Source organism: Leptodactylus fuscus, chromosome 2, assembly GCF_031893055.1.
Source record: "Leptodactylus fuscus isolate aLepFus1 chromosome 2, aLepFus1.hap2, whole genome shotgun sequence".
Classification (NCBI taxonomy): Eukaryota; Metazoa; Chordata; class Amphibia; order Anura; family Leptodactylidae; genus Leptodactylus; species Leptodactylus fuscus.
The window spans coordinates 117,167,405-117,194,884 of NC_134266.1; the positions used below are offsets into that span (position 1 = coordinate 117,167,405).

The window sequence follows — 27,480 nt, forward strand, 5'->3', positions numbered from 1 at the left end:
TTCCATATACAGCATCTAACATGAAATTCATAAGTTTTTTTTTTTTTCTTCCAGAAACATGTCAAGGGGCAGGATCTTTTTAAGAGAGTGTGTAGTCACTTGAACATCCTTGAGGAAGATTATTTTGGCCTTGCCGTATGGGAGTCTCCTTCTAACAAGGTAAGAGAGGGTTGAGGTCGGCAGATCATTCTGTTGTGCAGGAAGATTAATTGTAGAAATTCATGAGTGAAGTCTTTTTGGGTTACGTTATGTTCCACTCTTGTATAAACAGTGATGTTCTGAGTGTCATCTCCATTGTTCATTCATTGTCTGGTTTTGCAGAGAGCCAGTGTCCTTTAATTCGCTCCCACCAGTACTTCCTTTCAGACCTCATTGTCCACCAGATTAATCTACACAGGATGAGCTTGCAAACGCTTGACCGCACTTGTGCAGCAGGCACAGAGACCCTTCCTGTCTGTATAGCACTGCTCAGCATCATTCACTGGGCTTTAACAGATAGACGCATCTTGTTCAGAAGCTGGAGCTTAGTTTAATGCAGGAAAATTGTTTTATCACTTTTGATATCACTTTTTTTTTTTTTTTTAAATAAACCTTCCCAATAATTACCAGATGAGGTGCCATACACTCAGAAATGGTAAAGGGTTGTTAGCTAAACATAATAACATACTGACCGTTAAAAACAGGTTTTCCAGGATTAAATCAGTGGAAGGTCTAATGCCTGACACCCCTGCCTATCAGTTGTGTAAAGAGAAAGCAGTGGTCTGGCAGGTGCAGTTTCCTCTTAAGAGGCCTATGACATCACATTGGTTGGTCACATGGCCTGTTTTCAAGTCAGTCACCTTTTAAATGAAAGTGTTTAAGCTGCAATGCCAAACACAGCCACTATAAAGTGTGTGGCGCTGTGCTTGGTAGACAATGAAGCGGTCACAGCACACTTCCAAATGGTGCAGTTTGACATCCACTGATATATCGCTCACCTTCCCTAATATCCTAATTCTAGAAAAGCTTTAATTGAACAGACACCTAACTTAATAAAAATCAAATAACTTAAAATCCATTTCCAGTGTTAAATGCCCAACACAATCTCTTTACTTACAGTCCACAAAAATTTCTACATGGCAAATAGGAAAGAAATCCCAATTTATACTGTGCTTGTACAAAATAAGACCTACCCCAAAAAATAAATAAGCCCCCAGATAGCTTTTGCAGGCTTTTTGGAGTAGGCTTGAAATATAAGTCCTACTCCAAAAATAAGCCCTAACTACAGTTGGTTTATCCCCTTCCCATCACCGGTTCTCACCGGCCCCATATATATATAGTACCTACTAAAAGTGCTCAAAAGAAGGACGACTGGTGACGGTAAGGTGGGTGCTCATGGCTCATTGTGGAACATAGGAAGCAAATGCTAGCCTGTCTAATTGGATCCTCCAGAAAAGTTACAGTAGCATGTATTGCTAGAAATGATAATGCTGACTGTGCTAGACGTCAAAACACTGTGTAGCTTGCCATGTAACTGTAGACCTGTCAGAGGGCCTACAATGTGTACATGAGCATCAAAACTGGACCATGGAGCAGCGGAATATGGTGGTCTTATCTGATAAATTAAATTCCCACGTCGCATACTCACCAGTCTTCACAACTATAAAATCTTCTTTCTTCCTGGTTTCTTGCATCATTTGGTGGGCAGCGTTTCACATGCAACCTGCCGTTTAGCTTCACCCCCAAATTAACGTGTAGCTCCGCCCACCGAATAGCATGATCCTATGGGGCGGCTGAAGGGCCTGTGATGTCATCAAAGGTCCTTAAACACTATATGCACAATATTGGACTATGAAGTACAGGCAGGAGCAACTCCATTCTGTGTTACATACAGAGACTGCCTGTCTCTGCCATAATGAACACAATTGAATTAGCTAGCCTGATAACTGGGAGAACAGAAGACATTCAGAAATGAAAGCAGCTCCTCTCCTCTATCTAAGAGCAGGAAGGTCATGTGGTGTAGACACAGGAATAGCTAGAAACACAGGCTCGCTCCCATGCACTTAGCCCCCTCCCTCCCCCCTGAGAGCAGGCAGATACATCACTTGACTTTTGAGCAGATAAGTCAGGGCTGTGGCCACAAAGAATTGAATAAAGTAAGATAGTGGACAAACAAAGCAGTTTTGCTGACGCAGTGTATTTAGGAAGAGTCTTACATCCACATTAACAAGCAGTATAGATAGGATCCTTGTGATGGGACAACCCCGTTAAGTCCTCTTTCACATCATGTGTATAGCCAGGTGGTGCACCCGACAAAAGAGAGAAACCACTACAGATAGTGTGATGCTTCCGTCAATGCTTTTTGTTTTTGTTTATGAATGTTAGACCAGGTTCACATGACTGCTAATCGGGGGTATGTTCACACAGAGTTTTTGGCAGGCAGATTTTGATGCAAAAATTGCTCTCATTGACTTCTATGGGAGCTGCTCGCTGCTTTTTTTCCCCCGCTAGCTAGTAGCAGAAAAAAGAAGCAACATGGCCTATCTTGCAGCAGATTCCGTAGCTGAGTCAGCCGTGGCTCAAGACACGCTCCTGTTTAGGCCCATCCATTCGGGTCTAATCAGGAGCGGGATGCCGCAACGGAATGCCGATGCTGCATCCCGTTTCAGCTAGCCACACAGAAAGTTCACAAGGCGGAAAAGGTTTCTGTCACCTTTTCCTCCGTGTGAACATACCCTGAAAGGTATGGTTTCTGTGTGTGGGCCAGTCTTAGAATTAAATCAGGATATAACCAGGCAAAAAAAATACACAAGCTGTTTTTTCTGTCATGTGTTGTCTCTAAATTAAGTCAGGATGTTGATCCAGCAAAAGAATTTTATCTTATATGGGACAATTGCCATCCACCTCATGGAATTTTTTTTTTTGTCTTCCTCTGGGTCATAGGTTGATCTTGTTTTGTTTTTTTCAGTTTTATCAGCTCTGTTAATAGCAAGTGACTACACAAATCTGTTACTGTTCAGCACATTAGTACTGCAGTGTATTTCATGAGTTTAGTTTTCTCCTGGGATAAAGACAAAGAAAATGTCTAAAGAATTTAAATGAAATCCAATAAAATCCTCTCCTCATTTAAATAGGGTTAAAGGGGTTCACCAAGGACTGTAATTTACCTAACTTCCTCTGTGCATTTGTTTAACATTTTAATGCCCGGACGGTTTTAGGCCTACATGACCAAGCCATTTTTTTTTGTTTTTTTTTTTTTGTCCCCCCCTTCCCCCCAGCTTCCTTTATCAGGAGCTACATGTGTTTTTTTTTAATTATTATTATTCCTTTATAAAGTAACTATAAGAGGGAGTTTTGAAGTTTTACTATTTTTGCTCAGTAAAACCATGTCCTCTACTATTTTTTTTTTTTTTTTTTTTTTTTTTTTTTTTTTGAGTCTTGAATTTGCAATCTTTTGGTCGCTTTCATAATACCTGCACACTCTGCAATGTGTTATGCAGTCAGTGTAGAACTGACTCTATGGCATCAGCCCCTCTCGATCATGTTTGCGTTGTTGACTATTTAGATGCTGCGAATTGCTATTGACTTCGCCATCTAAGAGGTAAATGCAATTGGCCTCTCTGCTGTATCTGGTCTAAGGTCAAGTTGTGTAAGAGAGAAGCCCCCTGCGCTGGTATTGAGGGGGCTTTTCAAATTACCTTTTATGTTTGATTCGGAGTTGGCTTGGAAACGTAAAAAGACTGCATAGAGACAAGAAGTGATTAAATTGGACCCTGGGTGTTCTAGACTGGTTCTGACCCAGGATCATGTGATTCCCATAGATTGTAAGCCCTCGCGGGCAGGGCCCTCTACCCCACTGTGCCAGTCGGTCACTGTTAGTATTATATCTACCTGTATATTTTGTGTATTGTATGTAAACCCCCAAATATAAAGCACCATGGAATTAATGGTGCTATATAAACAATAATAATAATAATAATAATTTGAACCAGCCCTTGTACCTTGGGGTTGTCAATCTCCTCCCTCCTTGCTGTATGCTATGGAGCATACTCAAGTAATTGTAGTTTCAAAATAGTCTTACCAGATTATGTATCATATCAAAAGTGATATCTCTCTATCCCCTTTTGAGTCCTGTTGTATCTAATAACAAAATGCAGGGAAGCCCCTGTAGATTACCTTTTAGGGTTTAAGGGGGTGAATTAATTCTTCAGGAACTAGGGAGGAAGTAGGAATTGCAAGGATCTCCCCTTCTCTGGATGATTATTTTTGTTACGATGAACGAATCTGGTAAGACCGTTTTTACACTTAAAATTATTTGAGTATGCTGGATATATTACTTTGATAGTTTAAGCTGTACATTTTTTTTTTTTTTTTTGAGTATTTTTGTTACAGCTGGTTTAATTATTAATATTTTAAAAGTAATATTAAAACTTATGTTTTAATGTGATTCAAACAGCTGTATATTGTGGACTTACTATATTAAATGTATCACAAAAAAGGTGCAAAATGCTAATGAAACATCCACTCGCACACCTACAATCCCTGATGGGGTTGGATGCCAGCACTTCAAATGCACATAAGATAAGATAATCCTTTAATAGTCCCAAGGCACTGCCACATGATGATGTGAGGCACCTACTATATACCTGTGAAAAAGGGAGAGGGACAGCACCCCAAGGTACAGGGGCTGGTGACCAGAGTCTGAATCAGCCTAGTATCCACCTGGTCATGGAGGAAGTAAGGTAAATTCCCTGGACTACCCCTTACAAAAGATTCTTTGAAGAGTACAACACTAAAGTTGCTAGTTTATTTTATGCAATTTTTTTGCATATTATCTGCTTTTACATAATGGCATAGTATGCAGGGCTGTAGAGTCAGTCTGCCAAGCTTCCTTTATTTTTCCACAGCCCAACTCAAACTCCTACTGCACTCCTCCAGTTCCATGATAGTTGCAACAATCAATGCGGGAATTCATCATCTGTCTACACGCCAATCTTAATAAATGTGCTTCTATGCATCTAAATTATCATACAGTATTAAGCAAGGAGAATACTTTAGACCTAGATTCCCAGATTATGCCATTAGATTTATTTGAAAACCATGTTTAAATCTATAGGGAGCTACCTTCCCATAGGTGGCACTAGGAGCAAATTTCCAACCTTTTGATATACAATATTGAGAATTGCATATTTCGAGAGAAAAAAATCGTTTTATTTTTATGCCCAAATTAGTAAAAAAAAAAATGTTTTCACCACCACCCAAAACTGGCCCTGACACCATAGCCCTGATGGTATGTCAGCCCCAAATATCAGTTATCTTCTATTTTCAATCCACCTGATTGGTGATAAATGCTTGAATTGCTAGGACCACCTCTGTGCAAGATAACAGGGGACCGTCATCCACAGTACCCCCTAATCCTAAATACACCGCTACGCAGCTGTAAGTCCCTGGTTTAGAAGGCTTTTGAATGTATCTGCATTCGTGCTGCTGTTTCATTCTTACTCTTTGAGAGTGGCTCTAAAGCTGAGCATATGGCAGATAATACTGGTAATACTGTGAGCTCAATTTTAGCTGCTTCCTCTTGCATATGAAGCAGAAAGCAGGAAACCATTTTCTCTCATTTTTATATTTCAGAAATTCTGGCTGAAACTTTAGATGCATTGGAGACAAAATGGCTTTTTGGCCTTCTTTGTCAGAACTATTGTGTCCCAACAGTTTCAATGAAACTAGCAAAAGGAACCTTGCTTTCGTTAAAGCACCACAGCCATTTCATTCTGAGCAGGGGCATATACCATAAGATGTATTTATTTTCTATGTTGGTAAACATATTATTGTCTCTCTCCATTGCTCTGGTATACTACTCATGAGCCAGTTTTATTGGTAGGAAGAGTGCTAAAAACTCTAGGCATGGTGGCAAGTGTTGATACTCTGTACAGTAAAAATATTTTCAATTTGTCAGAAAAAATTTTTTGTTAAAAAAAATTAAAATAATTGAAAACCATTAACAATCTCTCTTTATTTTAGACCTGGATAGACCCGGTGAAGGACATCAGAAAACAGGTGCATGGTAAGTATGTTCTTGTGGTGTTGATGTCCTCTTGTTGAAGTTTGACTTGCTATTATTCACTGATTCAATTAACACATTGACTTAAAGGGGTATTCCCATGTACATAACCATTTTTAAATTTGTAGCCAGTTGAAAGTTAAACATTTTTGCAAATATAAGTAATTAAACATTTTGCACAGTCTTAAAGGTTTTCTCTAAATATCTTGTAGTCACAAGTTGTTGTCTTGTTCGGTTGCCAGTGGATACGACCATAATTCAGGACTTTTCTAAGCTCGTAAAATCAGTTATGATTTCCTTTATTGTGACCGGGATATCTTCTGATGCATGTAGTGTCCCTGCCTGATAATACAGCTACAATAAGAAGATCATAGCTGGGTTCCTGACAAGTCCCAGACCATAGAAAGTTTCTGCATTTGTAGTTGTATCCATTTTCAACCGATCAAGACAACAAACTGTCACCACTAAGATGATTAGAGAAAGTCTTTAAATCTCTGCAGAATTTTAACTACTTATATTTGCAAAAATGTTTAACTTTTAATTATTTACAAATATAGATATGATTATGTTCATGGGAATACCCCTTTAGCATTGCAGCATTATTAATACCATTCACCAAGGATCTATTGCATTTGTATTTTTCTCTAGCTCACATGGCACAGGTTGGATAAAAAAAAGAAAACATGAGGGTTATATTTACTTTTTAGGATCCATTCCTGGTTTTGGCTTTAAGATCAGAATAAGGATAAAAAAAATAAAATAAAAAGTAACATGTTTTTGAAGTGGTTGTTTTCCTTGCGCTTGTTCTGCAGTATGGAAGGATGTAACTCTGAAGTGGCTTAGTTTTGGCTGCTTGAAGGGGCTCTATCATTGGGAAAACTCATTTTTAACTAATCACATCCTTGCATAGCCTTTAGAAATGCTATTTCACACCTACCTCTAGTATGTAAATTGCCACATTAGTTTTTGAATAAGTCCGTTTTTATTCAAATGCTAAAGAGCTTCCAGCCAGCACAGGAAGTTCCCAGCAGCACTTATCTTTGCTATTATCTCCTATGTGTGTGCAAACAGGAAGCTGAGTCATCAGCAGCAGCAGCCTGTGCTGTATACACCCATAGGAAACAATAGCAAAGAAGGTGCACAATGGTGTCTAATTAGCATATGAATAAAAACTGACTTATTAAAAAAACCACTGAGGCAATTTACATACTAAAGGGAAGTGTGGCATAGCCTTTCTAAAGCCAATGCAAGGATGTGATTGGTTAAAAATGACTTTTCCCAATGATAGAACCACTTTAAGTACAAAGAAGTAATCACTTGGCCGAGTGAGCTCTGATCTTGGATGCTTAGCTCTCCATCATCCCAACATTGCCCTATGACAAAGTAGGTTATAGCCTAAAGGATCGCTTTTGTGTATTGATAGGAATTGCATATAATTATAGTCCTGTCAATTTTGACAAAGTTTACATAAATCAGTAGTGCAGGTCAATATGAGAGATTATATTGAATCTTATCAGAGAAAAATGCTTATTTCAGCTCCACTATAAGACTGTTTTACTCTCTCCCCCCCCCCCCCCCCCACTTCTAAACTGACTGTCACTCCGAAAACTCTGCAATATCTGTCTCCAGACAGACTGCTGCTCACATGACTCATATTATGATTGCTTATAACATCCTATGGAGAGGGGAGGGGGCAGAAGTGATCTAGAAAAGCAAAAACATGTTTAGCCTGGTTTTTCTAGAAATATCCTATTTACTCCACCCTTAAAATGCATTATTTACATTAGTGTGGGTCAAGACTTTTCTGTATATGTCCTGTAAAATCATGGGGAAGTTTCTGAGTGCGAAAGAGAATGGTTATGGAGCAGATACACAGCACCTAGTAAGTAGAGAATATAGCAGGTAGTCACCAACCACCAGATCATAGAGAAATGCTAATTACAGATAAAGCCAAGGGAAAAGTGCTACAAGTTGTAAAATCTAAGTCATATAATGACCAGAAATAGTGTTACTTTTTATGTACCGTATTTTCCGGACTATAAGGCGCACATAAAAACCTACGATTTCCTCAGAAATCGTAAGTGCGCCTTATAGTCCGGTGCGCCTTATATATGGTTGGAAGCGGCGGCAGTCTGCGTGCCGCTTCCATACATACATAAAAGGCACTGTAAGGGTGCATTCACACTACGGAACACGTTACAGCAGGGCTGCCGGACACTTCCCATTCATTTCTATGGGGAGCGCCCGCATGCCGGCTTCCATAGAAATGAATGGGAAGTGTCCGGCAGCCCTGCTGTAACGCCGGCGTGTACGGCTGTGATACACGCTGGCGTTCCGTAGTGTGAATGCACCCTTAAAAGTTATATTAAACTTACTGAACGGTGCAGGGTGGGCGGGCATTCAGGCCTCCTCTTCCTCCGATGTTCCGTCCTCCTCCTCCGGCGCTCGCGAACTGATAATGGCCTGGGCGCATGCGCAGTAGCCGTAGTAGAAGCATTATGATATTGCGCATGCGCCCAGGCCATTATCAGTTCGCGAGCGCCGGAGGAAGTGGTCAGGACATCGGAGGAAGAGGAGGCCTGAACGCCCGCCCACCCTGCACCGTTCGGTAAGTTTCACATTCTGTTTCAGGGTTTTAGTTTAAAACGGGAGGGTAGTTTAATATAACTTTTACGGTTGGGCTCTATCAGCATGATTTTGCTGATAGAGCCCCTTTAACTCCTTGCCTGCCGAGCGCTTCCAATAGAAGCGGCTGGCACGCGGGGGGTTAAACGGCCGCTGGCAAAGTCTGCGTGCCGCCGCTTTCAATAACATATAAGGCGCACCGGACTGCGCCTTATAGTCCGGTGCGCCTTATATATGAACCGAGACGGACTATAAGGCGCTCATGGGCAATGCGTAAAATACGGTACAGATTGTCAGCAGTGTCAGCTCAGGGCTCGTTCACATCTGCGGCCCGGTCTCCGTACTTAGGTTTCCGTTTCCTGCCTAAAACACAGGCAGGATACGGAAACCTGCAGGAGACTTTCTCACCCATTCATACATAACGTTACTTTATATCATTTACACTGGCTCAGCTCCTGTATACACCATAGCGGCATATACAGGAGCAATAGCAGCAGCAGCAGTGTCATAAATATACAGCGAGTTGCATTAAAGGGGCTCTATCATCACATTTTAGTGTTCTGATATAAATATATGCCTGAATAGCCGTTTTTTTAAATTACCTTTGAAATGGTTATGTAAATCACTGTCTTCGTGCATGCTGGGCGTTGCGTGTTCTCCTCAGCGTCATCTTGCTTTTGCTGCATAACTCCTGCCATCAAACTATGGCAAAGGGTCATGTGCTTTTTCAGGTGTGGTTTTAACCACACCTTAATGACAATGTTGAGATACTATTGTCAGTAACTGTTCATGTACAACTGAGGCTAGGTTAACAACTGTGTTCGGGTTTCCGTTTGGGGGTCCACTTAGGGATCCCTAAACGGAAACCTAATTCGCTTAAAAAAGAGGTTACCATGGGTAACTATAGACTATAATAAGTACTGAGGGGAACAGAATCCCCAAACGTAGTACAAGCACTGGTGTGAATCCAACCTGACACAAATATAGAGCATGTTATAAGAGAGAGCACTGATAATGACAATGGCTAACGTTTGTAATACACTTTTTCAACTCAGGGATTTAAAGGGGTTGTCCAGGATAAACTAAGAATTAACCCCTAAACTAAACCCCCTCTCTAACTTCTAATTTACTTCAATTAAAAAAAAAAAAGTGTAATTGCCTATATCCCTGGAGTGGTCATGTGACGCCTCAGGGACACTTTCAGATAATCCAGTGACATTCCGTTTCACCCCTTCCGAAATGGAATGTCCCCATTACTGTTCTTCTTACTCTTCTTTTGGGATCGCTAGGCTAGTGAGATAGGGAGAGGGGGGGGGGGGCTGAGTGAGAGGGAACTAGTGTAGAAGCTGCACAGCAGCAAACTAACACCAACAAATGCAGAGGACACCAGCAGCAACCAGAAATACCCAGAAATCACTCCAAATACTGCTAAAGGTATATGGCTGTATTTATTAACCCATTACTAGCACTAACAGACCTTTCTTTAGAAAAAAAAAGGATTTTTTGCTCCGAAAACTCCTTTAAAGCACAAGGAGGAATGGGGGAGTGTGCTCATTCCTAACAACCACAAGGGTCAGATGTTTTACATAAATCCACGCACACTCTAGGAGAACGTACAAACTTCATGCAGAAGTTGCCCTGCGCTGCAAGACAATAGTTCTAACCATATTGAGTCATTGTGCTGCCCTTCATACATGGTAGTATGCTGGGGAAGATGGAAGAAAATAACACTCTCGGGGACAGGTCGCTAAGCTTTTTGTTTCTACAGAACCAACTTACAAGCTTTTAAAACCTTAGAGTGACAAATGCAAATTGACCTAAACTAGTCACGGTGGGCGAGGAGCAGCATCAGCTAGCCATTTGGTCATCATATTAAATCGCATCCTGTGCAGCATTATTGACATGTCTGACTTCAGCCTGATACCCTATCTAACTGCCGCTCTCACTGTCTCATGAGATATATTAGCAAAAGCTAATCTAAGGTTTTACAAGCTTGTAACCTGATTTTCTAGAAACTATAGAAGAGATTGTTTCATGATAATGGGTCCAGTTTAGGGTGGAAAAACTCACCTCTCCATTGTTCCGGCCTGTCAGAGGTACTGGAAATACACAGAGTCTGACTGACCCTTTTGACTTTAATGGGGTTCGTTGTTTTAAAACTGAACTGGTAGAACAAAAATCCTCCATGGAGGACTTTTTCCTACTCCAAGTCTAAATGTGGGCCTGAGTATTTAAGTTATTTATGAGGTCATGCTATTGGAGTGTGTAAAACCCCCTTTTAGTTATTGGGCAGGATGTCTTGTACTCACATATATATCCACACGTGTATGTCCACACATATATGCCCACATATATTCCATAATAAAAGAGTTTTAACTTTGTAGTTGTGCTCTCATTTTTGGGCTTTGTAATCAGCATGATGCAGCTTAGTGATGATGGGATGGGAGGGGTTGCTAAAACCTTTGGCACAGATCTCTGTAGAAATGGTTAGATGGGAGGGAGCGGACAACACTGATCCCTTTCCAGATGGCTCAACGGTCTCTAGATTTAAGCCTCTTTAGCTGATCAGTCGTCCGTGTTGTGTTGTTTCAAGATGAGTTTGCACCATAAGCTGGCCTCCTTTCCCTCTGTCTATGTCCTCTTTTCTGCCACAGTATAATGTGATGTTTTGTGGTCCCTTTATTAATGTATCTTTTTATTGTTATATATAGATAGATAGAGATGTATATATCATCTTCCATTATAATAGCAATGGGAGTTTTCTGCTAGTCACTTACTGTAAATTCATACTCTTATTTGGTAACATTTTTTAGGCAGGACAGTTCAGCCAAACCTCTTAACGCTTGGTGTGGAGGGATCATAATATTCCATATTAAGACACATTTACCAATATACTAAAAGTTTATTTTGTACTTTCTGAATTGGAATTGCTCTTTCTTCAAGTAGAAGTGATTTCAACACAAGACAAGATACCAATATGGCAAAATGAATAAACCTCTTCTGGTTGTTAGCAGGCTACAGACTTGTATTACCCAAAAAAAATTAGTTAGCAGTCTAGGCCATGTTTGCTCTTTTTTTTTTTTGTTTGCCGCGCATTGCAAATGTATGGAAAAATACACTGCTAACCACAACCAAATGTAGTTAGTTGTGTCATAATTCATTTTTTAAAGGAAGCTTTCCAAGAAACAGAATAGTGGAGGTTCATGGAAAAGCTTCTGTCACTATCACCATAATGTTTTTAACATATTAAAATGTAGCAGAAAAAAAATTACAACTTGTAAAGATTGTAAGCTTGGCCTCATGCTTCAATTATTGACTAACTGTTTACGACTAGTTTAGTCCGGAATTTAACATACAGTATGCAATTTCCTTTTTGTATAAAATGTATGCTTGTATTTTGTTTTTCATTTGTTGCATCCATAAAACTCAATAGGCTTCATTTACCGGTGAACTTTTGCAGACCGACGCCTTTTTGTCTCATTGTCTGTTCATCTGTTTATTGGTAGTTTTCCCAGTTGTAATACACTATGGAATATGCTAGCGCTATATAAATGAAGATAATTATTGTGTACCAAATAAATTATATATAGATTTTTTTCCCCCGCACTAAAAGCAGTATATTTTTTTTATATCCAGTACAATATGAAAACTTATTTTCAACATTCTTGAAATACAAGGCACAGCTTTGTTACGCTGAATGTGCCAGAATTTTGGCTTAATTTGATCTTTCATGCTGTTCATCCACATTTATTATGGATTTTGTTTTGCCACATTCAAGAAGGGAGAGCAGCTTAGGTGGAAAAGGCGTGTGGCTTGTTGTGACCATTTCCATCAGAATTGTGCCAAGATTCTGGTGCAAAATACACTTGGATGACGATGAGTGTAACCTAAGTGCTTTCTTTCTCCGTTGACTTCAATGGGGGGGGGGGTTCCATTCTGCTATGTTCTGATGTCATGGAGCAGGATGTGACCTTCTCTATAATCATCAAAATGTAACATGGCTGCGTTCCTGTTCTTAGAAAGTGACATCATGTCCTTTAGGGGTTGTTCACAAAGGAGAAACTTGTAGGTGATTTTGAGGCAGATTCTGCGATGGAGTTGGAGACTCCGATACAGATGTGAACGTAGCCTAAGCTTGCCATACACATAGGATTTAGACTACTGGAGTGACTAATATTGGACTACCTGCTGTTGGTTGGTCATATCCAAAATTTGTTGTGTTTTGAATGTGTTTTTCTGACAAGTATCTGCCGCGATTTGTATATGAGCTAGACTAACAGATGTGGATATTTTTTTGCAGTATGGGTAAATGTATTTGTATTAGTAACACACACCCTCAAAGTGGCTGTCATTTCCTGCTTTCAATACTTGTTTGTTTTTTTTGTCAGGGGTATTTGAACCCTTTTTGGAAGGTTTGTGGTTGTTCATATTTTTAGGACAGTTGATCATATGACCAGCCAAGCACAGTTATTTTCAGATGAGAGATGGCAGTCTAATATCTAATGTGTATGGCCAGCTTTAGAGTGTACTGTCTACATCTTAGAGAGGATGACTATATCCAATGTGTCAACTTTTCTAGAACTTTTATTATGATAACTTGGTTATGATTTCAGTGAATATTGTGTATGAACATATAGTTCCTCTCTAGTTATAAGTTTTTCTTGGCCAGGGCTCCAGAAAGTGCAGGCATTAGATGCTGTCTTGTCCCCAATGCGTACGCAGCACAGGATAAAAAAAAAAAAAAAAAAAAAAGGCATATAGGACCCTACACATAAAGTTACACAAGCTATGAAATGATCGTCATCTAAATAAGGAAAGCTTGTGTACGTCCGGTCTCCTGTTTCTCTGCCCATTCCTCTCTCCTTGCAGGCGCACAAAGCAGCAGCACAGAGAACTTTATAGAAGAGAAGTAATGTGATAAAATACTGCTGCTTCTATTTAGACATATTTGATGGCATCAGCCGTAAAGATAATTTTTTTTTTTTGGAGGGGGATATGCAGGGATGGATTTCTCTCAATATTAACTAATGGTTCCTTGAGAAAATTGTTAGTATTTTGCAAAATATTGTAAATCTACATCACATGTGATTATTAATGGGGCTTCACCATTCAGATTAACAAAATTTGCCTTCTGAACACAATACAACTTTAAAATAAGCATAAAATCAATAAACTATATTTAAAAGTGTGTATATATCCTATTAATATTATAAATGTGAAAGTTTGTGGGTTTGTGAGTTTTGGATGTTCGGATGTTTGTTCCTCAATCACGCAAAACCCGCTCCACCGATTTGGCTGAAATTTTCCACAAACATAGCTAATACACCCGATTGCGCAATAGGCTACTTTTCGTCACAATAGCGCACATACGTTTGTGCCAGGACCCCCACAAAACCCAAACTCACACCACCATCTCTGCAATCTCACACACTTTGGACCATAGCAAGCCCCAAAATTCCTATTACCCTCTACAGCCTCGCCCCTAACCCCACACAATCACATATACAGATACTTTACCACTTTACCCCTCACCTTAACAATACTCCAGGAGGCTCTCTTTAACGCTCCGGAGCAGCCATGTTTGCCGACCCCCACCGCTCTGACAATCCGCGACACCGCCCACCCATGTCAATACCCCTAGGAGGTCTAATAAATGCAAAAAAAAAAAGTTTAAAAAAAGTAAAAAAAAATATAAAAAAAAAATAATAAAAAGGATTAAAAATTCAGATCACCCCCCTTTCCCTAGAACACATATAAAAGTAGTTAAATACCGTGAAACACATACATGTTAGGTATCCCCACGTCCGAAATCGCCCGCTCTACAAAGCTATACAAATATTTTTCCTGTTCGGTAAACGCCGTAGCGGGAAAAATGGTCAAAAGTGCCAAACCGCCATTTTTTCACTGTTTTGATTCTGATAAAAATTTGAATAAAAAGTGATCAAAGCAATAACATTTCTCGAAAATGGTAGAACTACAAAGTACACTCGGCCCCGCAAAAAAAAAAGACGCCCTATACATCCCCATACACGCACGTATAAAAAAGTTACGGCTGTCGGACTATGGCGACTTTTCAAAAAAAAAAAAAAATTTTAACACAGTTTTGGATTTTTTTTTAACGGGTCAAAATGTAAATGAAACCATATAAATTTGGTATCCCCGGAATCGTAACGAAACACAGAATACAGGGGACATGTCATTTTGGTTGCACAGTGAACGCCGTAAAACCAAAGCCCCTAAGAAAATCGCAGAAATGCATTTTTTCTTCAAATCCACCCCATTCAGAATTTTTACCCTGCTTCCCAGTACATGATATAGAATAAATAATTGTGGCATCAGGAAGAAAAATTTGTCCCAGGAAAAATTAAGACCTCATATGACTCTGGGAGCAGAGAAATAAAAAAGTTATGGGGTTTGGAAGGAGGGAAGTCAAATCAAAAAATGCCATCGGCGGGAAAGTGTTAACTTAAAATACTTCTGTCCCAAAGTCACTATGTAAAGTTTCTCACAACACTGTATAGCAGCTCAAAGACAAGTTCACTTCAATACAAAAGTCTCACGTATTCTCTGAATTACAGAAAAACAAGATACAAACTTACATTTCATATCCCATACCTTATAACACAGTACGAAAACCTTACCCACCTTACCCACGCCTGTATATACCCACTTCTACAATCACCGCAGACGAAGTCGCGGGTACCAGCTAGTATATATATATATTATTTATTTTTTTATAAGTTCTTCAGTGAGGCACAAAAAAATACTACAGTGCAGCACAAAATAGTTCTACAGCAAATGTAACACAAAATTCAACCAGCACGACTAGCACAAAATACCTACTCTCCCTTTCCACTAGCAGCTGCCATCTTTGTGGAATTTAGGTATCTGACCTCAACAGATCACATACTGATGACCTAGCCACGCGATACATCATACATTTACAGAATCAATTTGGTCTGGGCAAGCCTTTTAAAGGAAAATGTGTGTGACTTTCTTCCTTTTGTTTCTTCACACCATTTTCAGTATCCTATGTTTGTTTCCTAATCATGTTTATATGTTCTACAAGAAGATTATGGGGACACCTAGTGGGCTTGGCACCATTTACAATAGACTTTAGTGTAAGGTTTCTCTTCTGAAGAGTCCTCAGTAGGTCATGAAGTGGGGAGGTTTTCTGGGCATTCAGAAATGGAGATTTTTATTTTTTTTTTACTTTGCACCCAAAAATCTGTAAGTAATTCCACCTCTATTGTAGGGCTGAGCAAAATAAGGGAAATCAAAAGTGTATATACAGTGGGGCAAAAAAGTATTTAGTCAGTCACCAATAGTGCAAGTTCCACCACTTAAAAAGATGAGAGGCGTCTGTAATTTACATCATAGGTAGACCTCAACTATGAGAGACAAAATGAGAAAACAAATCCAGAAAATCACATTGTCTGATTTTTTTTAAGAATTTTTTTTCAAATTATGGTGGAAAATAAGTATTTGGTCACCTACAAACAATCAAGATTTCTGGCTCTCACAGACCTGTAACTTCTTCTTTAAGAGTCTCCTCTTTCCTCCACTCATTACCTGTAGTAATGGCACCTGTTTAAACTTATCAGTATAAAAAGACACCTGTGCACACCCTCAAACAGTCAGAATCCAAACTCCACTATGGTGAAGACCACAGTTGATTTCTTCAATCCAAGCTGGTTGCCTATTGCAGATTCAGTCTTCCCAGCCTGGTGCAGGGCTACAATTTTGTTTCTGGTGTCCTTTGACAGCTCTTTGGTCTTCACCATAGTGGAGTTTGGATTCTGACTGTTTGAGGGTGTGCACAGGTGTCTTTTTATACTGATAACAAGTTTAAACAGGTGCCATTACTACAGGTAATGAGTGGAGGAAAGAGGAGACTCTTAAAGAAGAAGTTACAGGTCTGTGAGAGCCAGAAATCTTGATTGTTTGTAGGTGACCAAATACTTATTTTCCACCATAATTTGAAAATAAATTCTTACAAAATCAGACAATGTGATTTTCTGGATTTGTTTTCTCATTTTGTCTCTCATAGTTGAGGTCTACCTATGATGTAAATTACAGACGCCTCTCATCTTTTTAAGTGGTGGAACTTGCACTATTGGTGACTGACTAAATACTTTTTTGCCCCACTGTAGCACATCTGAAGTGCAGTACATTATGTCAACAGTAAAAAAAAAAAAAAAACTGTTTTAATAAGGCTATATAAGCTGCTTAATAATGATTACAGAAATATATTATACAAGAGAGTCTTCTGGTTCTATAAACAAATGTGTTATGCCCGATCCCTGCTTTCAGTTTGCCGTCTTCTGCTGAGAGAAACTGTACAGGAGACTGAAGCCCAGCAGTGATTTTTCATTCAACTTGAATGGGTTTGCAAAGTGGGAAAAAAAAATAAATGGTTTCGCCGCAGAGAGGCAGAAGACGCTCACGGGCAGTCACTTTGCAAACCCAGACAGGTTGAGTAAGCACTCTTAGACTCCTGACTTCTCACCTCAGTTAGGTGCTTGGTGTCCAAACATTGGTGGCAGCCTGCCTCTTGAAAAGCTATAGTCTAGAACAGGGGTAGGCAACCTTTTCTGTTCGGCGTGCCGATTTAAACTAAAAAATCAAAGATGAGGTCCTCGGAGTGCCGGGAAATAAGTGTAAAGCTGACAACACCTACACTAAAGTCATAGAGCACAAACCGCAACACAGGGGTGCTGTCATACTGCGCTCCCAGCCACATGCGCTTACCACTATTTGCCTGTATATACATGTTCTTTTCCTTTAGAAGCAATGTAAGTACATGCATAACCCACAATTAGTGGTAATGTATGTGACTGGGAGCAGAGTGAGGTCATACCTGTAAAGAGCTGACACACAATGTACCTGTATGCTCCATCCAGTCCTTGGCCGTTAGTAACTTCAGTTTTCTGTAAGGGAGAGTTCACACTACCGTCGGTGTCCGACAGCTAGTGTCCACTGCTAATGTCCGTTCAGAATCTTGTGCGGATATTAGTATCGGACACTAGCTGTGTCCGTGACATTTTGCATTGATTTAAACGGACACCGGGTGCGCTCTTTTACTGTCCGTGGGTGTCCTTAACTGTCCGTTCACAAAGATGTCCGACTTTTCAAGCGGACAGCAAAACCCGACATGTAGGTTTTTCTGTCTGCTTGAAAAGTCGGACATCTTTGGGAACAGACACTTACGGACACCCACGAACAGTAAACGAACGCACCCAATGTCCATTTAAATCAATGCAAAATGTCACAGACACAGCTAGTGTCCGATGCTAATGTCCACACAAGATTTTGAACAGACATTAGCAGCGGACACTAGCTGTCGGACACCAACGGTAGTGTGAACACTCCCTAAGTGAAACGCAGATTAATTTGTCACTTTTAGTTCCTGGCGGTGCAGTAACAGCAAAACCCCAGCCAGGAATTAATGGGTGTCACACTTAAAACAAAGTGAATGCACTGGTGCCCAGGAACTGGATTTGGCTATAATTGCATCTAGTTACAGTGTCACCACCCAATAGAATCACACTAAGGCTGAGGCCCCACATTACAAAAATGCAGCTTTTTTATTGCAGATTTGGCTGCGTTTTTCTTTCCGTCAAAGCCAAGAATGGCTAGAAAAGGAACGGGAAATATATAGGAAGCTTCTTATATGTCTCCCTCCTGCTCAATCTACTCCTGGCTTCGGCTCAAAAAAACCAGCAAAATCTGCAACGAAAAAAAGCTGTTTCTGCAACGTGGGGCTTTAGCCTAAGGTCCCCACGTTGTTGGAACACAGCTTTTTTTGTTACATATTTTGCTGGGTTTTTCTGAGCCTCAGCCAGGAGTGGATTGAGCAGAAGGGAGACGTATAAGAAGCTTCCTATATATTTCCCATTCCTTCTGTAGCCATTTTTAGCTTTGGTTGAAATAAATCGCATCAAAATCTGCAACAAAAATGCTGCATTTCTGCAATGTGGGGCCTCAGCCTTACGCCTCCTGCATACAAGTGGCACGGATGTGGTTTCACTGACCTATATGTTAAAAATGAATGGACAGGGCTGCAAATGCAGACACATATAGGGGATGTATAGGACAGATATAGGACCTGCTCAATAGTTTTCAGCTCTTCAATTTGGCCCAGATACACAGCCACAAAAAGAATGGCTGTATATATGGGTCCATTGAAATATATAGGTCTGTACTTTTATCCACAGTTGTAGATAAAGAGTCTGGTCATGTGCATTGCAGGTTACAACTCAATGTGCCTCATATTAATAGCAGTTAACCCCATCATGTCCCTCACATTAACCCCCTGTGTGCTTTACATAAGGGACACTGATATGTGAGACATATGGAGGTAATAAGTGAATATCTTCATTATATAGGTCCTTCATTAGTACCCCCATATGTCTCACATATCAGTAACCCTTATGTGAGCCACACAGGGTTAATGTGAGGGACATGATGGAGTTAACTGTTATTAATGTGAGGCACATGGAGTTACTAAAACTAAAGTAATAACCCCAAATGCCTGACATTAATGAGAATAGTTAGTAACACACGTACCTGGTGTTTTTACTTTCACTTTGCTTTCTCTCCTCCTCAGGGCTGCAGACGGCAGGAGGTCCTCCTCACATGTAGCAGCAGGTCCAGGGAGCCCTTATCCTGTGCAGTGAGAGGCTCACCTCTGATTGGTGGCAGGGAGAGAAGGGGGCGTGTCCTACACCGCAGCTCTACCAGAGCACTGAAAGGACGCTCTCTCTCTCTCTCTCTCAATTTTAGTGTGAAGTCTCAGGCTGGCTGCCGTGCCAGCAAAATATGCCTCGCGTGCCAGTCTTGGCACGCGTGCCAGGGGTTGCCGACCCCTGGTCTAGAATATGAGGTGCCCGGTCTTTGGAGTAACTTATTACAGTACATTTACTATGTACCTATTTTCTGCTTTAGAATGCGCTATGCACCCTGGTTACAAGTATTATTTGTTTTACATCTTCATTATTAGTTGCTTGAATAACTCTATGAAAAACTTCCAATAAAAAAAGTTATTAAAAAAAATTTAAGCGATTATATTATACAGGTTATATTATAAAAACAGGTTGTTGTTTTAGTTTGGGGAAAAAAAAGATGATTTAGGGGCGACCTAATAACCATGTATGAATATATGAATGAACAGAGATCTTTCCAATGATCTATTTAAACTAAGACCTTTATATCTAATTGTTATAGATGGGAGTCTCAGCAGTGAGACTACATCATATCGTTTATACAAGTATAAGATGGGCCTGAAAAGTAAAATATCATACATTATGAAGACAAAAAATTTGGACTGGATGACGATCCAGGGATTTATTTCAAATGGCAAATTTGGAGTTTTGAGGCATATTTACCCCTAATATGCAGCATTTTTTTTGTTTTTGTTTGTTTTCCTTCTTCTGTATCGTTAAGATAGGATTATAGGTTGAAGTTGATGTGCGTATCAAAACCCAACGTCATCAAAGCAGTGCGAATTACAATGGTTTATTTAATTTTATTTATTTATTAAGTGTAATTGTTGGTTTGTTCACAGGAGCCCCATGGGATTTCACCTTCAGTGTAAAATTTTATCCACCTGACCCTGCTCAGCTTACAGAAGACATAACCAGGTAATACCTTTTTGTCTTTGCAATACTTTTTTTTTTTTCTGAAACACCTAGTTACCACTCAAGTTGGTAATTCAATGAATGTGTTACCGATGGGACCATCGTAGTCATGGATGTTCCATGTCGTGAGGTGTAGAGTAGTGTGATTGTAACGGTGGTCAAGTTGCCTTGACCAGGTTATGGGACTGTCAGAAACAGCTGCGCTCTGTAGATCACTGATAATCCCACAGCAGCAGGTCTTTCTGAAGGTTTCAAATGAATAAATGCACCACATCGATTTTTCTTGGTGCTTCACATGGAACCCCCAAATGGTACTGTGAACAGAACTTTATTCTTCTTTTAGAAGGATGGTAAGATCCGGTCAACTTAGATATCAGACTACACCAGTTGTTTCTTGTCTGTAACTTGGGGATATAGCTCTGGATACAAGCTTAAAATTCAAAACTGTAGAATTTGTATACTGATATATGCATGTTTGATTTTATATTGTTTATGCAATCACTGTAATTTGATCACTTTAGTTATGGTGCAGGTATTGACTTTATTGGCATAATGAATACTACATTATATGTAGTAGTTGTTAACTTTGTTTTTGCTCTTCTGTAGATATTACCTGTGCCTCCAGCTGCGTAAGGACATCCTCAGTGGTCGTCTACCATGCTCCTTTGCTACTCTTGCTCTATTGGGTTCATACACTGTCCAGTCAGAAGTTGGAGATTATGATGAAGATCTTCATGGCACAGATTATGTCAGCGAGTTTAAACTGAGTCCCAATCAGACCAAGGATCTCGAGGTCAAAGTTGCAGAACTACATAAATCCTATAGGTATGCATGCAGAAGATAATAATTGCCACATTTTAAATAGGTTTTTTATCCTTATCTATATTACAAAATCAGACTGCAAAACAGCTTTTACGTTGTTTTATGATTAACTTAGGTCCCTCTTACATATGGTATGTCTGTACCCACAGGCATAATTTGAAGTTCCCAGACCCAATACAAAATCTGAAACTGTACCCCAGTGTTACATACAGTCTATAATATTTGTGTCCTCTTATGTAGCAAAGGAACTGTTGGGTCACCTGAGTCACTAGTTCCAAGGTGCAGCTGCAGCTTCTGTACATCATGAACATTGCAGTCTGGTTCTAAGATACAAGTGAGGAGATTCACCTAAAACCTACTATTTTAGTGTCTCACTTTGTATTGCTAGAAAAGCCTCTGGACATGTTTTATAATATTTTCCATTATTTATATTGATCAGATCCATGACTCCAGCCCAAGCTGATTTGGAGTTTCTAGAAAATGCCAAAAAGTTAACTATGTATGGTGTGGATATTCACCAAGCCAAGGTATGTTTCTAAATTGAAAGGTTTTCCTGTATGGTATTATAAGGTATATCAAATTGTGTTTCAAACATGTCATATATGTCATTTCAAATATCTATGGTAGGTTAGGTTGCAATAAACAACTGATGGTGTTTCCATCAATACAATTCCATCACTGGTTGCTAAAAGGAATGCATGGATATCAGTCCATGTAACTGTAGGTTAATACTTTTGAGTGGAAATCCAGCACGCAAAAAACTTCTTAAAATTCCATATTTATTGAAAAACTGACGTTAAAAACATGCACATATAATTCCATCAGTAGTGGTGACCCCCATGAGAGAGAAAAGCAACCAAACTAACGCGTTTCGGAAACAGGTTCCTTAGTCGTATATGTGCATGTTTTTAACGTCAGTTTTTCAATAAATATGGAATTTTAAGAAGTTTTTTGCGTGCTGGATTTCCACTCAAAAGTATTTGTCTACAAGTGCTCTGGACCGAGGAGCCATATCCGTGCATCATACTTCTACTTCGGAAGATGTGAGTCTCTACTTTCAGTTTATTGTTCATTGACTGTGGGCTGTATGTTATTTTTCCCCCTTTCCCTTTCCTCAATACAAGCATAACTGTAGGTTACACAGTCTTGAGTTTAATCATTTTCCACTGCATCCACGTTTTATTTTTGAGTTACTTTTTTACTCCCCCCTTTCCAAAAGCCATAACTTTTAATTTTCTCGTTCAGAGCTGTATGAGGGCTTAATTTTTGTGAAACAAATTGTACTTGGTCAAAATACTATTTATTATTCTATACAATGGATCACGTACAGACTGTCTTAGCACATTACATGGGTGTGGCTGTGAGGGGTCAATTTATTCAACTTAATCTTTCAATCACCCTTCACTCAGGCACAAACTGAGTGAGAAACGCACTCCAACAGAGTCCACACACCCCAAATACATTCCACCACTACTGTGACTGTTGGAGAGATGCTTGTATGTGTGAGTAAAGTATCTGCTGAGCCCAAGGTCAGACGCACACACACTTTAAAAAGCTAATGGGTTTATAGATCAAACACAAAGTACCATTAAATGTAACAATTTACTATCCAAACGGTTCAGTGCTTTGCTTAAAAAAAAAAAGACAAACAAGCAAACAGTGTTTAAAATAAAAGGAGAAAAACAGAATAAATCTAATAACTTGGAGTCCTTTTGGTTCCATGGTGCTTGGAAGATCTCTGATGGACTGGTACACCCAACTTGCTCATTGGCAAGATGTGACGCATGTTGCCAGGTATCCATATTCTCTTTAACCCCTTCCCGCCGATGGCACTTTTTGACTTCCTGACCAAGCTCGATTTTTCAAAACGGAAATGTGTCACTTTATGTGGCAATAACTTTAGAACGCTTTAACTTACCAAAGTGATTTTGAGATTGTTTTCTCGTAACACATTGTACTTCATGTTAGTAGTAAATTTTGGTTGATATGTTTTGTGTTTAATTATGAAAAAATAGGAAATTTGGTGGAAACTTTGAAAAATATGCATTTTATAAAGTTTGAAATGATGTACATTACATACAGATAGTCAGACCGCCAAAATTATATCATAAATCTCATGTCCCAGATCTCTGCTTTATGTCGGCATCAAGCTTTAGTCACCCTTTTATTTTTTACGGACATTATAAGATTTACAAGTGAAACAACAATATTCAAAATTTTCAAGAAATTTCCAAAACCCATTTTTTAAGGGACTAATCCAGTTATGAAGGGGTTTTGAAAGACCCCTGTATTAACCCCCCCATAAATCACCCCATTTTCAAAACTGCACCCCTTAAATAAGCCAAAGCAACATATACCAAGTATTTTAACCCTATAAGTGCTTAACAGGAATTAATACAAAATGGAGGTGAAATTTTCAAATTTGATTTTATTTTACTAATATTTTTGTTTAGCCCTAGAATTTGCACATTTACAAGGGGTTAAAGGAGAAAACGCATCCCACAATTTGTTAGGCAAGTTCTCCCGACTACCATAGTACCCCACTTGTGGGTGTAAACTAATATATGGACGCACCGCAAGACGCAGAAGGGAAGGCGCGCCAAAGAGCTTTTAGAGGGCAGATCTGGCTGTGAACAGTTTCAGGCACCATGTCGCATTTACAAAGCCCTTGAGGTGTCAAACAGTGGAAACCTCTAGAAAGTGACCCCATCTTGAAAACCGCACCCCTCAAAGAATTTATCAAGTGATGTAGTAGCATTAGTAACCCCGAAGTAAATATGTAAGCTGTGCGGAGTAAATTGGGTACACCAAATCCCATTCTATTTTCCCACTAGCTCCTATGACACGGACGGGGAAGAGGGGCAATCTGGGGGATCAGCGCTGCTGTATTATCTCTCATAAGCTCTAAATATGGGAGGTCCCCTGAAAACGCTCGCACAGCTTACACATTTCCTTCTAGTCGCAGCCACTTATGTCCTAATGATTTGGCGACTTTTGGGGTTTTTGTCTTCACATTGTACAAGCAAGATTTTTATTTTTATCTTCTGGCAATGTGGCCATATGAGGGCTTGGTGTTTGCGGTATTAGATGTACTTTTCAATGCCACCATTTTGGGGCCTGTAAATTATTGACTACATTTTATTAACTCTTTCTGGGTGGGATGTAAAAGGAAACATCAATTCTAGCATTGCTTTTTAGCATTTATTTTTTTCCCGTGCAGCGTACAGCATAAGTAACATGTTACCTTTATTCTGCGGGTCGGTACGGTTACGGCGATACCTCATTTATATGATTTTTTTAATGCGTTGCTATTTGTGCAGAATAAAATTCAATTTAGGGAAAAAAATCTATTATTTTTGCAACGCCATCTTCTGAAAGGCGTAACATTTTTATTTCTTGGTAGACAGAGCTGGTTGAGGGCTTATTTTTTGCGGGATGACCTCTGCTTTTTATTGGTACCATTTTGGTTTTCATCTGACCATTTGATTATTTTTTATTGAACATTTTGTAAGGGAAAGGTGGTGAATAATCATTATTTTGAGCAGTTTTCTATGTTTTTTTTTTTTTTTTTTTACACCGTTCGCCGTTCGGGTTAAATAATGTTTTAATTTTATTGTTCAGGTTATTACGGACGCGGCGATACCAAATATGTAATGTTTTTTTCTATTTTTCTTTATTTTACATAGTAAAACATTTTATATGGGGAAAAAGGGATTTATGGGGCTTTATTTATTTCTAATTTATTTTATTAGTTTTTTTTATTTTTACTTTTTTTTCACTTTTTTTTTCTGTCCCCATGGGGGATTGAAGCAGTGATCCGCTGATCACCGCTTCAATACATATACACTGCAATACACGTGTTACACGTGTATTGCAGTGTAGAGGAAGCTGTCAGCCTGTGTAGACGCACAGGCTGACAGCTTCATTTACGGCAGGATCGGCCAGGCGCGAGGAGGAGGTAAGTGAAGGGGCAGACCCGGGGTCACTGATCATACCCCGGGCTGCCTCCTACGAACACCGGCACCCCCCGAAACCGGCACGGGGGGTGCCGATCGCCGCCATGTTACACTGAAACCCCGGAGGTGCCGGCGGTCATGTTGACCACCGGCATCTCATGGGTTAACACCCGCGATCGGACCCGGTTCCGACTGCGGGTGTAACGGGGCATTGTCAGCCGTGTATTACGGCTGACACCCACTGTGCATGGTGCGCACACAGGTCCTGTGTGCGCACCATGCAGCCGCAGTAATAGTACGGCGGTTTGCAGGAAGCCCTTCCCAGCAGCGCCGTACTATTACGGCGCATGTCGGGAAGGGGTTAAAGGTGAAGCTCCTGGCTTGTGCTTAGCTATGCCTCCTACCAGAGTGCCTCCCTCCCCCCTTCCATATCTTACACAACCTAGGAAATGGGAGTATTCAACAGATGACCAAGGTCTCTGTCTGGGTTACACTCCAAAGACATATTGAAGGGACTCAAAATTGTGATTCCTACTTGGAACAGTGTTGACTATATCTCTGAAGCACTACAGAATATGATGGTTCTATATAAGTAAGAAAAATAAATGAATTATGATGGCCCAAGACGTCATAATGCATTAAAATTTGCCATGGCAGTATGTATGGTCTTGATGGTAGAAAGCAACATTTTCATCCTTGGCATACATACCAATGCAATATACTGACACTTTCATATACACTATATACAGTAAGGATACATACGTGAACAATGTAACTCAGTAATGATATACACACAGGTAGACCACTTTCATCACACGGTGGTACTGAGAAGCTTGGAAATGAGGTTGAACTAGACAAAAATTGCATTTGTGCCATTTTCGTATGGGTTTTAACTTTATAATGTTAACTGTGAGGTGAAAATAACATGTTTCTGGTGATCTGAATTGCAGTAAAGTAGAATCCCCTGACATGTGACCCCGTTTTGGAAAGTACACCTGTAAAGGAATTTATCCAGGGGTACAGGGAGCATTTTTTATTAACCCCCAAATGTTGCTATAATTTTATTTTTCAGAAATTAATACGCAGATGTTGAAAGGTAAAAATTGCAATTTTTCCAGGAATACGTCATTTCAGTGCACAATATGTTGTGTCCAACTTGTGTCGGAAACTAATGCTCCAAAAGCTGTTGTACCCAGGGTACCTGTTTAATAGTTTTTGGAGTGTTTGCCTCTGCTGACACAAGCTGGACACACCATATTGGGTGTTTTTTCTTCATTAACCGCTCGTAAATTATTTTTATTTTTTTTTACATCCCAATGCTAATGAATCTGTGAAACCGCAAATGCTCACCATACTCCTAGATAAATTCCTTGAGGGATGTAGTTTCCAAAATGGGGTCACTTTTTGAGGGTTTCCATTGTACTGGTACTAAAGAGGCTCTGCAAATACAACATGGCACCTGAAAACTATTTCAGCAAAATCTGCCCTCCAAAAGCCAAATGGCACTCTTTCCATTCACCATGAAAAATGTGAGGTTAAATTAACGGTTTATTTTTACTCAGCTGTGGACTTATTTTTACTTTTAGCTTTCCTCTGTAACTGTTGAATATTTTTCTTTTTAATTATGTAACTTATTGTTTACCTAGGACTTGGAGGGAGTAGACATAAAACTTGGAGTCTGTTCTGGTGGTCTGATGGTCTTTAAGGACAACCTACGGATCAACCGTTTCCCATGGCCCAAAGTCTTGAAAATCTCATACAAACGAAGCAGCTTTTTCATTAAGATTCGACCTGGAGAGGTATGAATGGCTTTATGAAATAATTTTTTTTTTAGAAACTGTATATATTTTTTTTATTTTTATTTTTTTTTACATTTTTCAATAAAGTGAAAGCTAAAGAGGAACTTTGACAGATCTGACTGATCTGTTTGAAATTATGGGCTATTTTTTGTTTGTGGCTTTTTTTTTTCTCTTAATTTCTACTTTATTTTAGCCAAAAAGACTCTTAGGCATAGCTGTAACTTTTATCAGCCTTCCCACTTTATTTTATCGCACTTATACATATGGTCCCAATCCACTTCAATCCCTACCTTGCATTGAGCCAACTGCAGCATCACTTTTATGTTAAGGATTGTATACCACAATAAATCCTTCTTGTGATTTGTACCTGAAATCTTTGGAGTGCCAGATATTTCTATACATTTTCCTAATGATCCTAATTCACTTTTTCTTTTATAGCAGGAGCAGTATGAAAGTACAATAGGCTTTAAGTTGCCAAGTTACCGAGCAGCAAAGAAACTTTGGAAGGTCTGTGTTGAACATCATACCTTTTTCAGGTAAGTTATAATTTGCAGTGTTGCAACTATACTAGGGGTGCACAGCCTGTGGCACTTAGG

At 39.6% G+C, this 27,480-nt stretch overlaps 1 protein-coding gene across 7 annotated transcripts in view; it reads left to right on the forward strand.

Moving 5' to 3' along the window:
• Window positions 1–27,480, forward strand: part of EPB41 (erythrocyte membrane protein band 4.1) — a 100,535-nt gene that overhangs the window by 34,796 nt on the left and 38,259 nt on the right. For 6 of the 7 annotated variants that reach the window (XM_075264493.1, XM_075264494.1, XM_075264491.1 and 3 more), the window contains exons 4-10: window positions 55–159; window positions 6,004–6,046; window positions 20,235–20,310; window positions 20,914–21,132; window positions 21,569–21,656; window positions 26,732–26,884; window positions 27,323–27,420. In XM_075264493.1, coding sequence (XP_075120594.1) covers window positions 55–159; window positions 6,004–6,046; window positions 20,235–20,310; window positions 20,914–21,132; window positions 21,569–21,656; window positions 26,732–26,884; window positions 27,323–27,420 — 782 coding nt within the window. The remainder of the gene's footprint in view (window positions 1–54; window positions 160–6,003; window positions 6,047–20,234; window positions 20,311–20,913; window positions 21,133–21,568; window positions 21,657–26,731; window positions 26,885–27,322; window positions 27,421–27,480) is intronic. The other variant, XM_075264492.1, reaches the window with a different exon arrangement.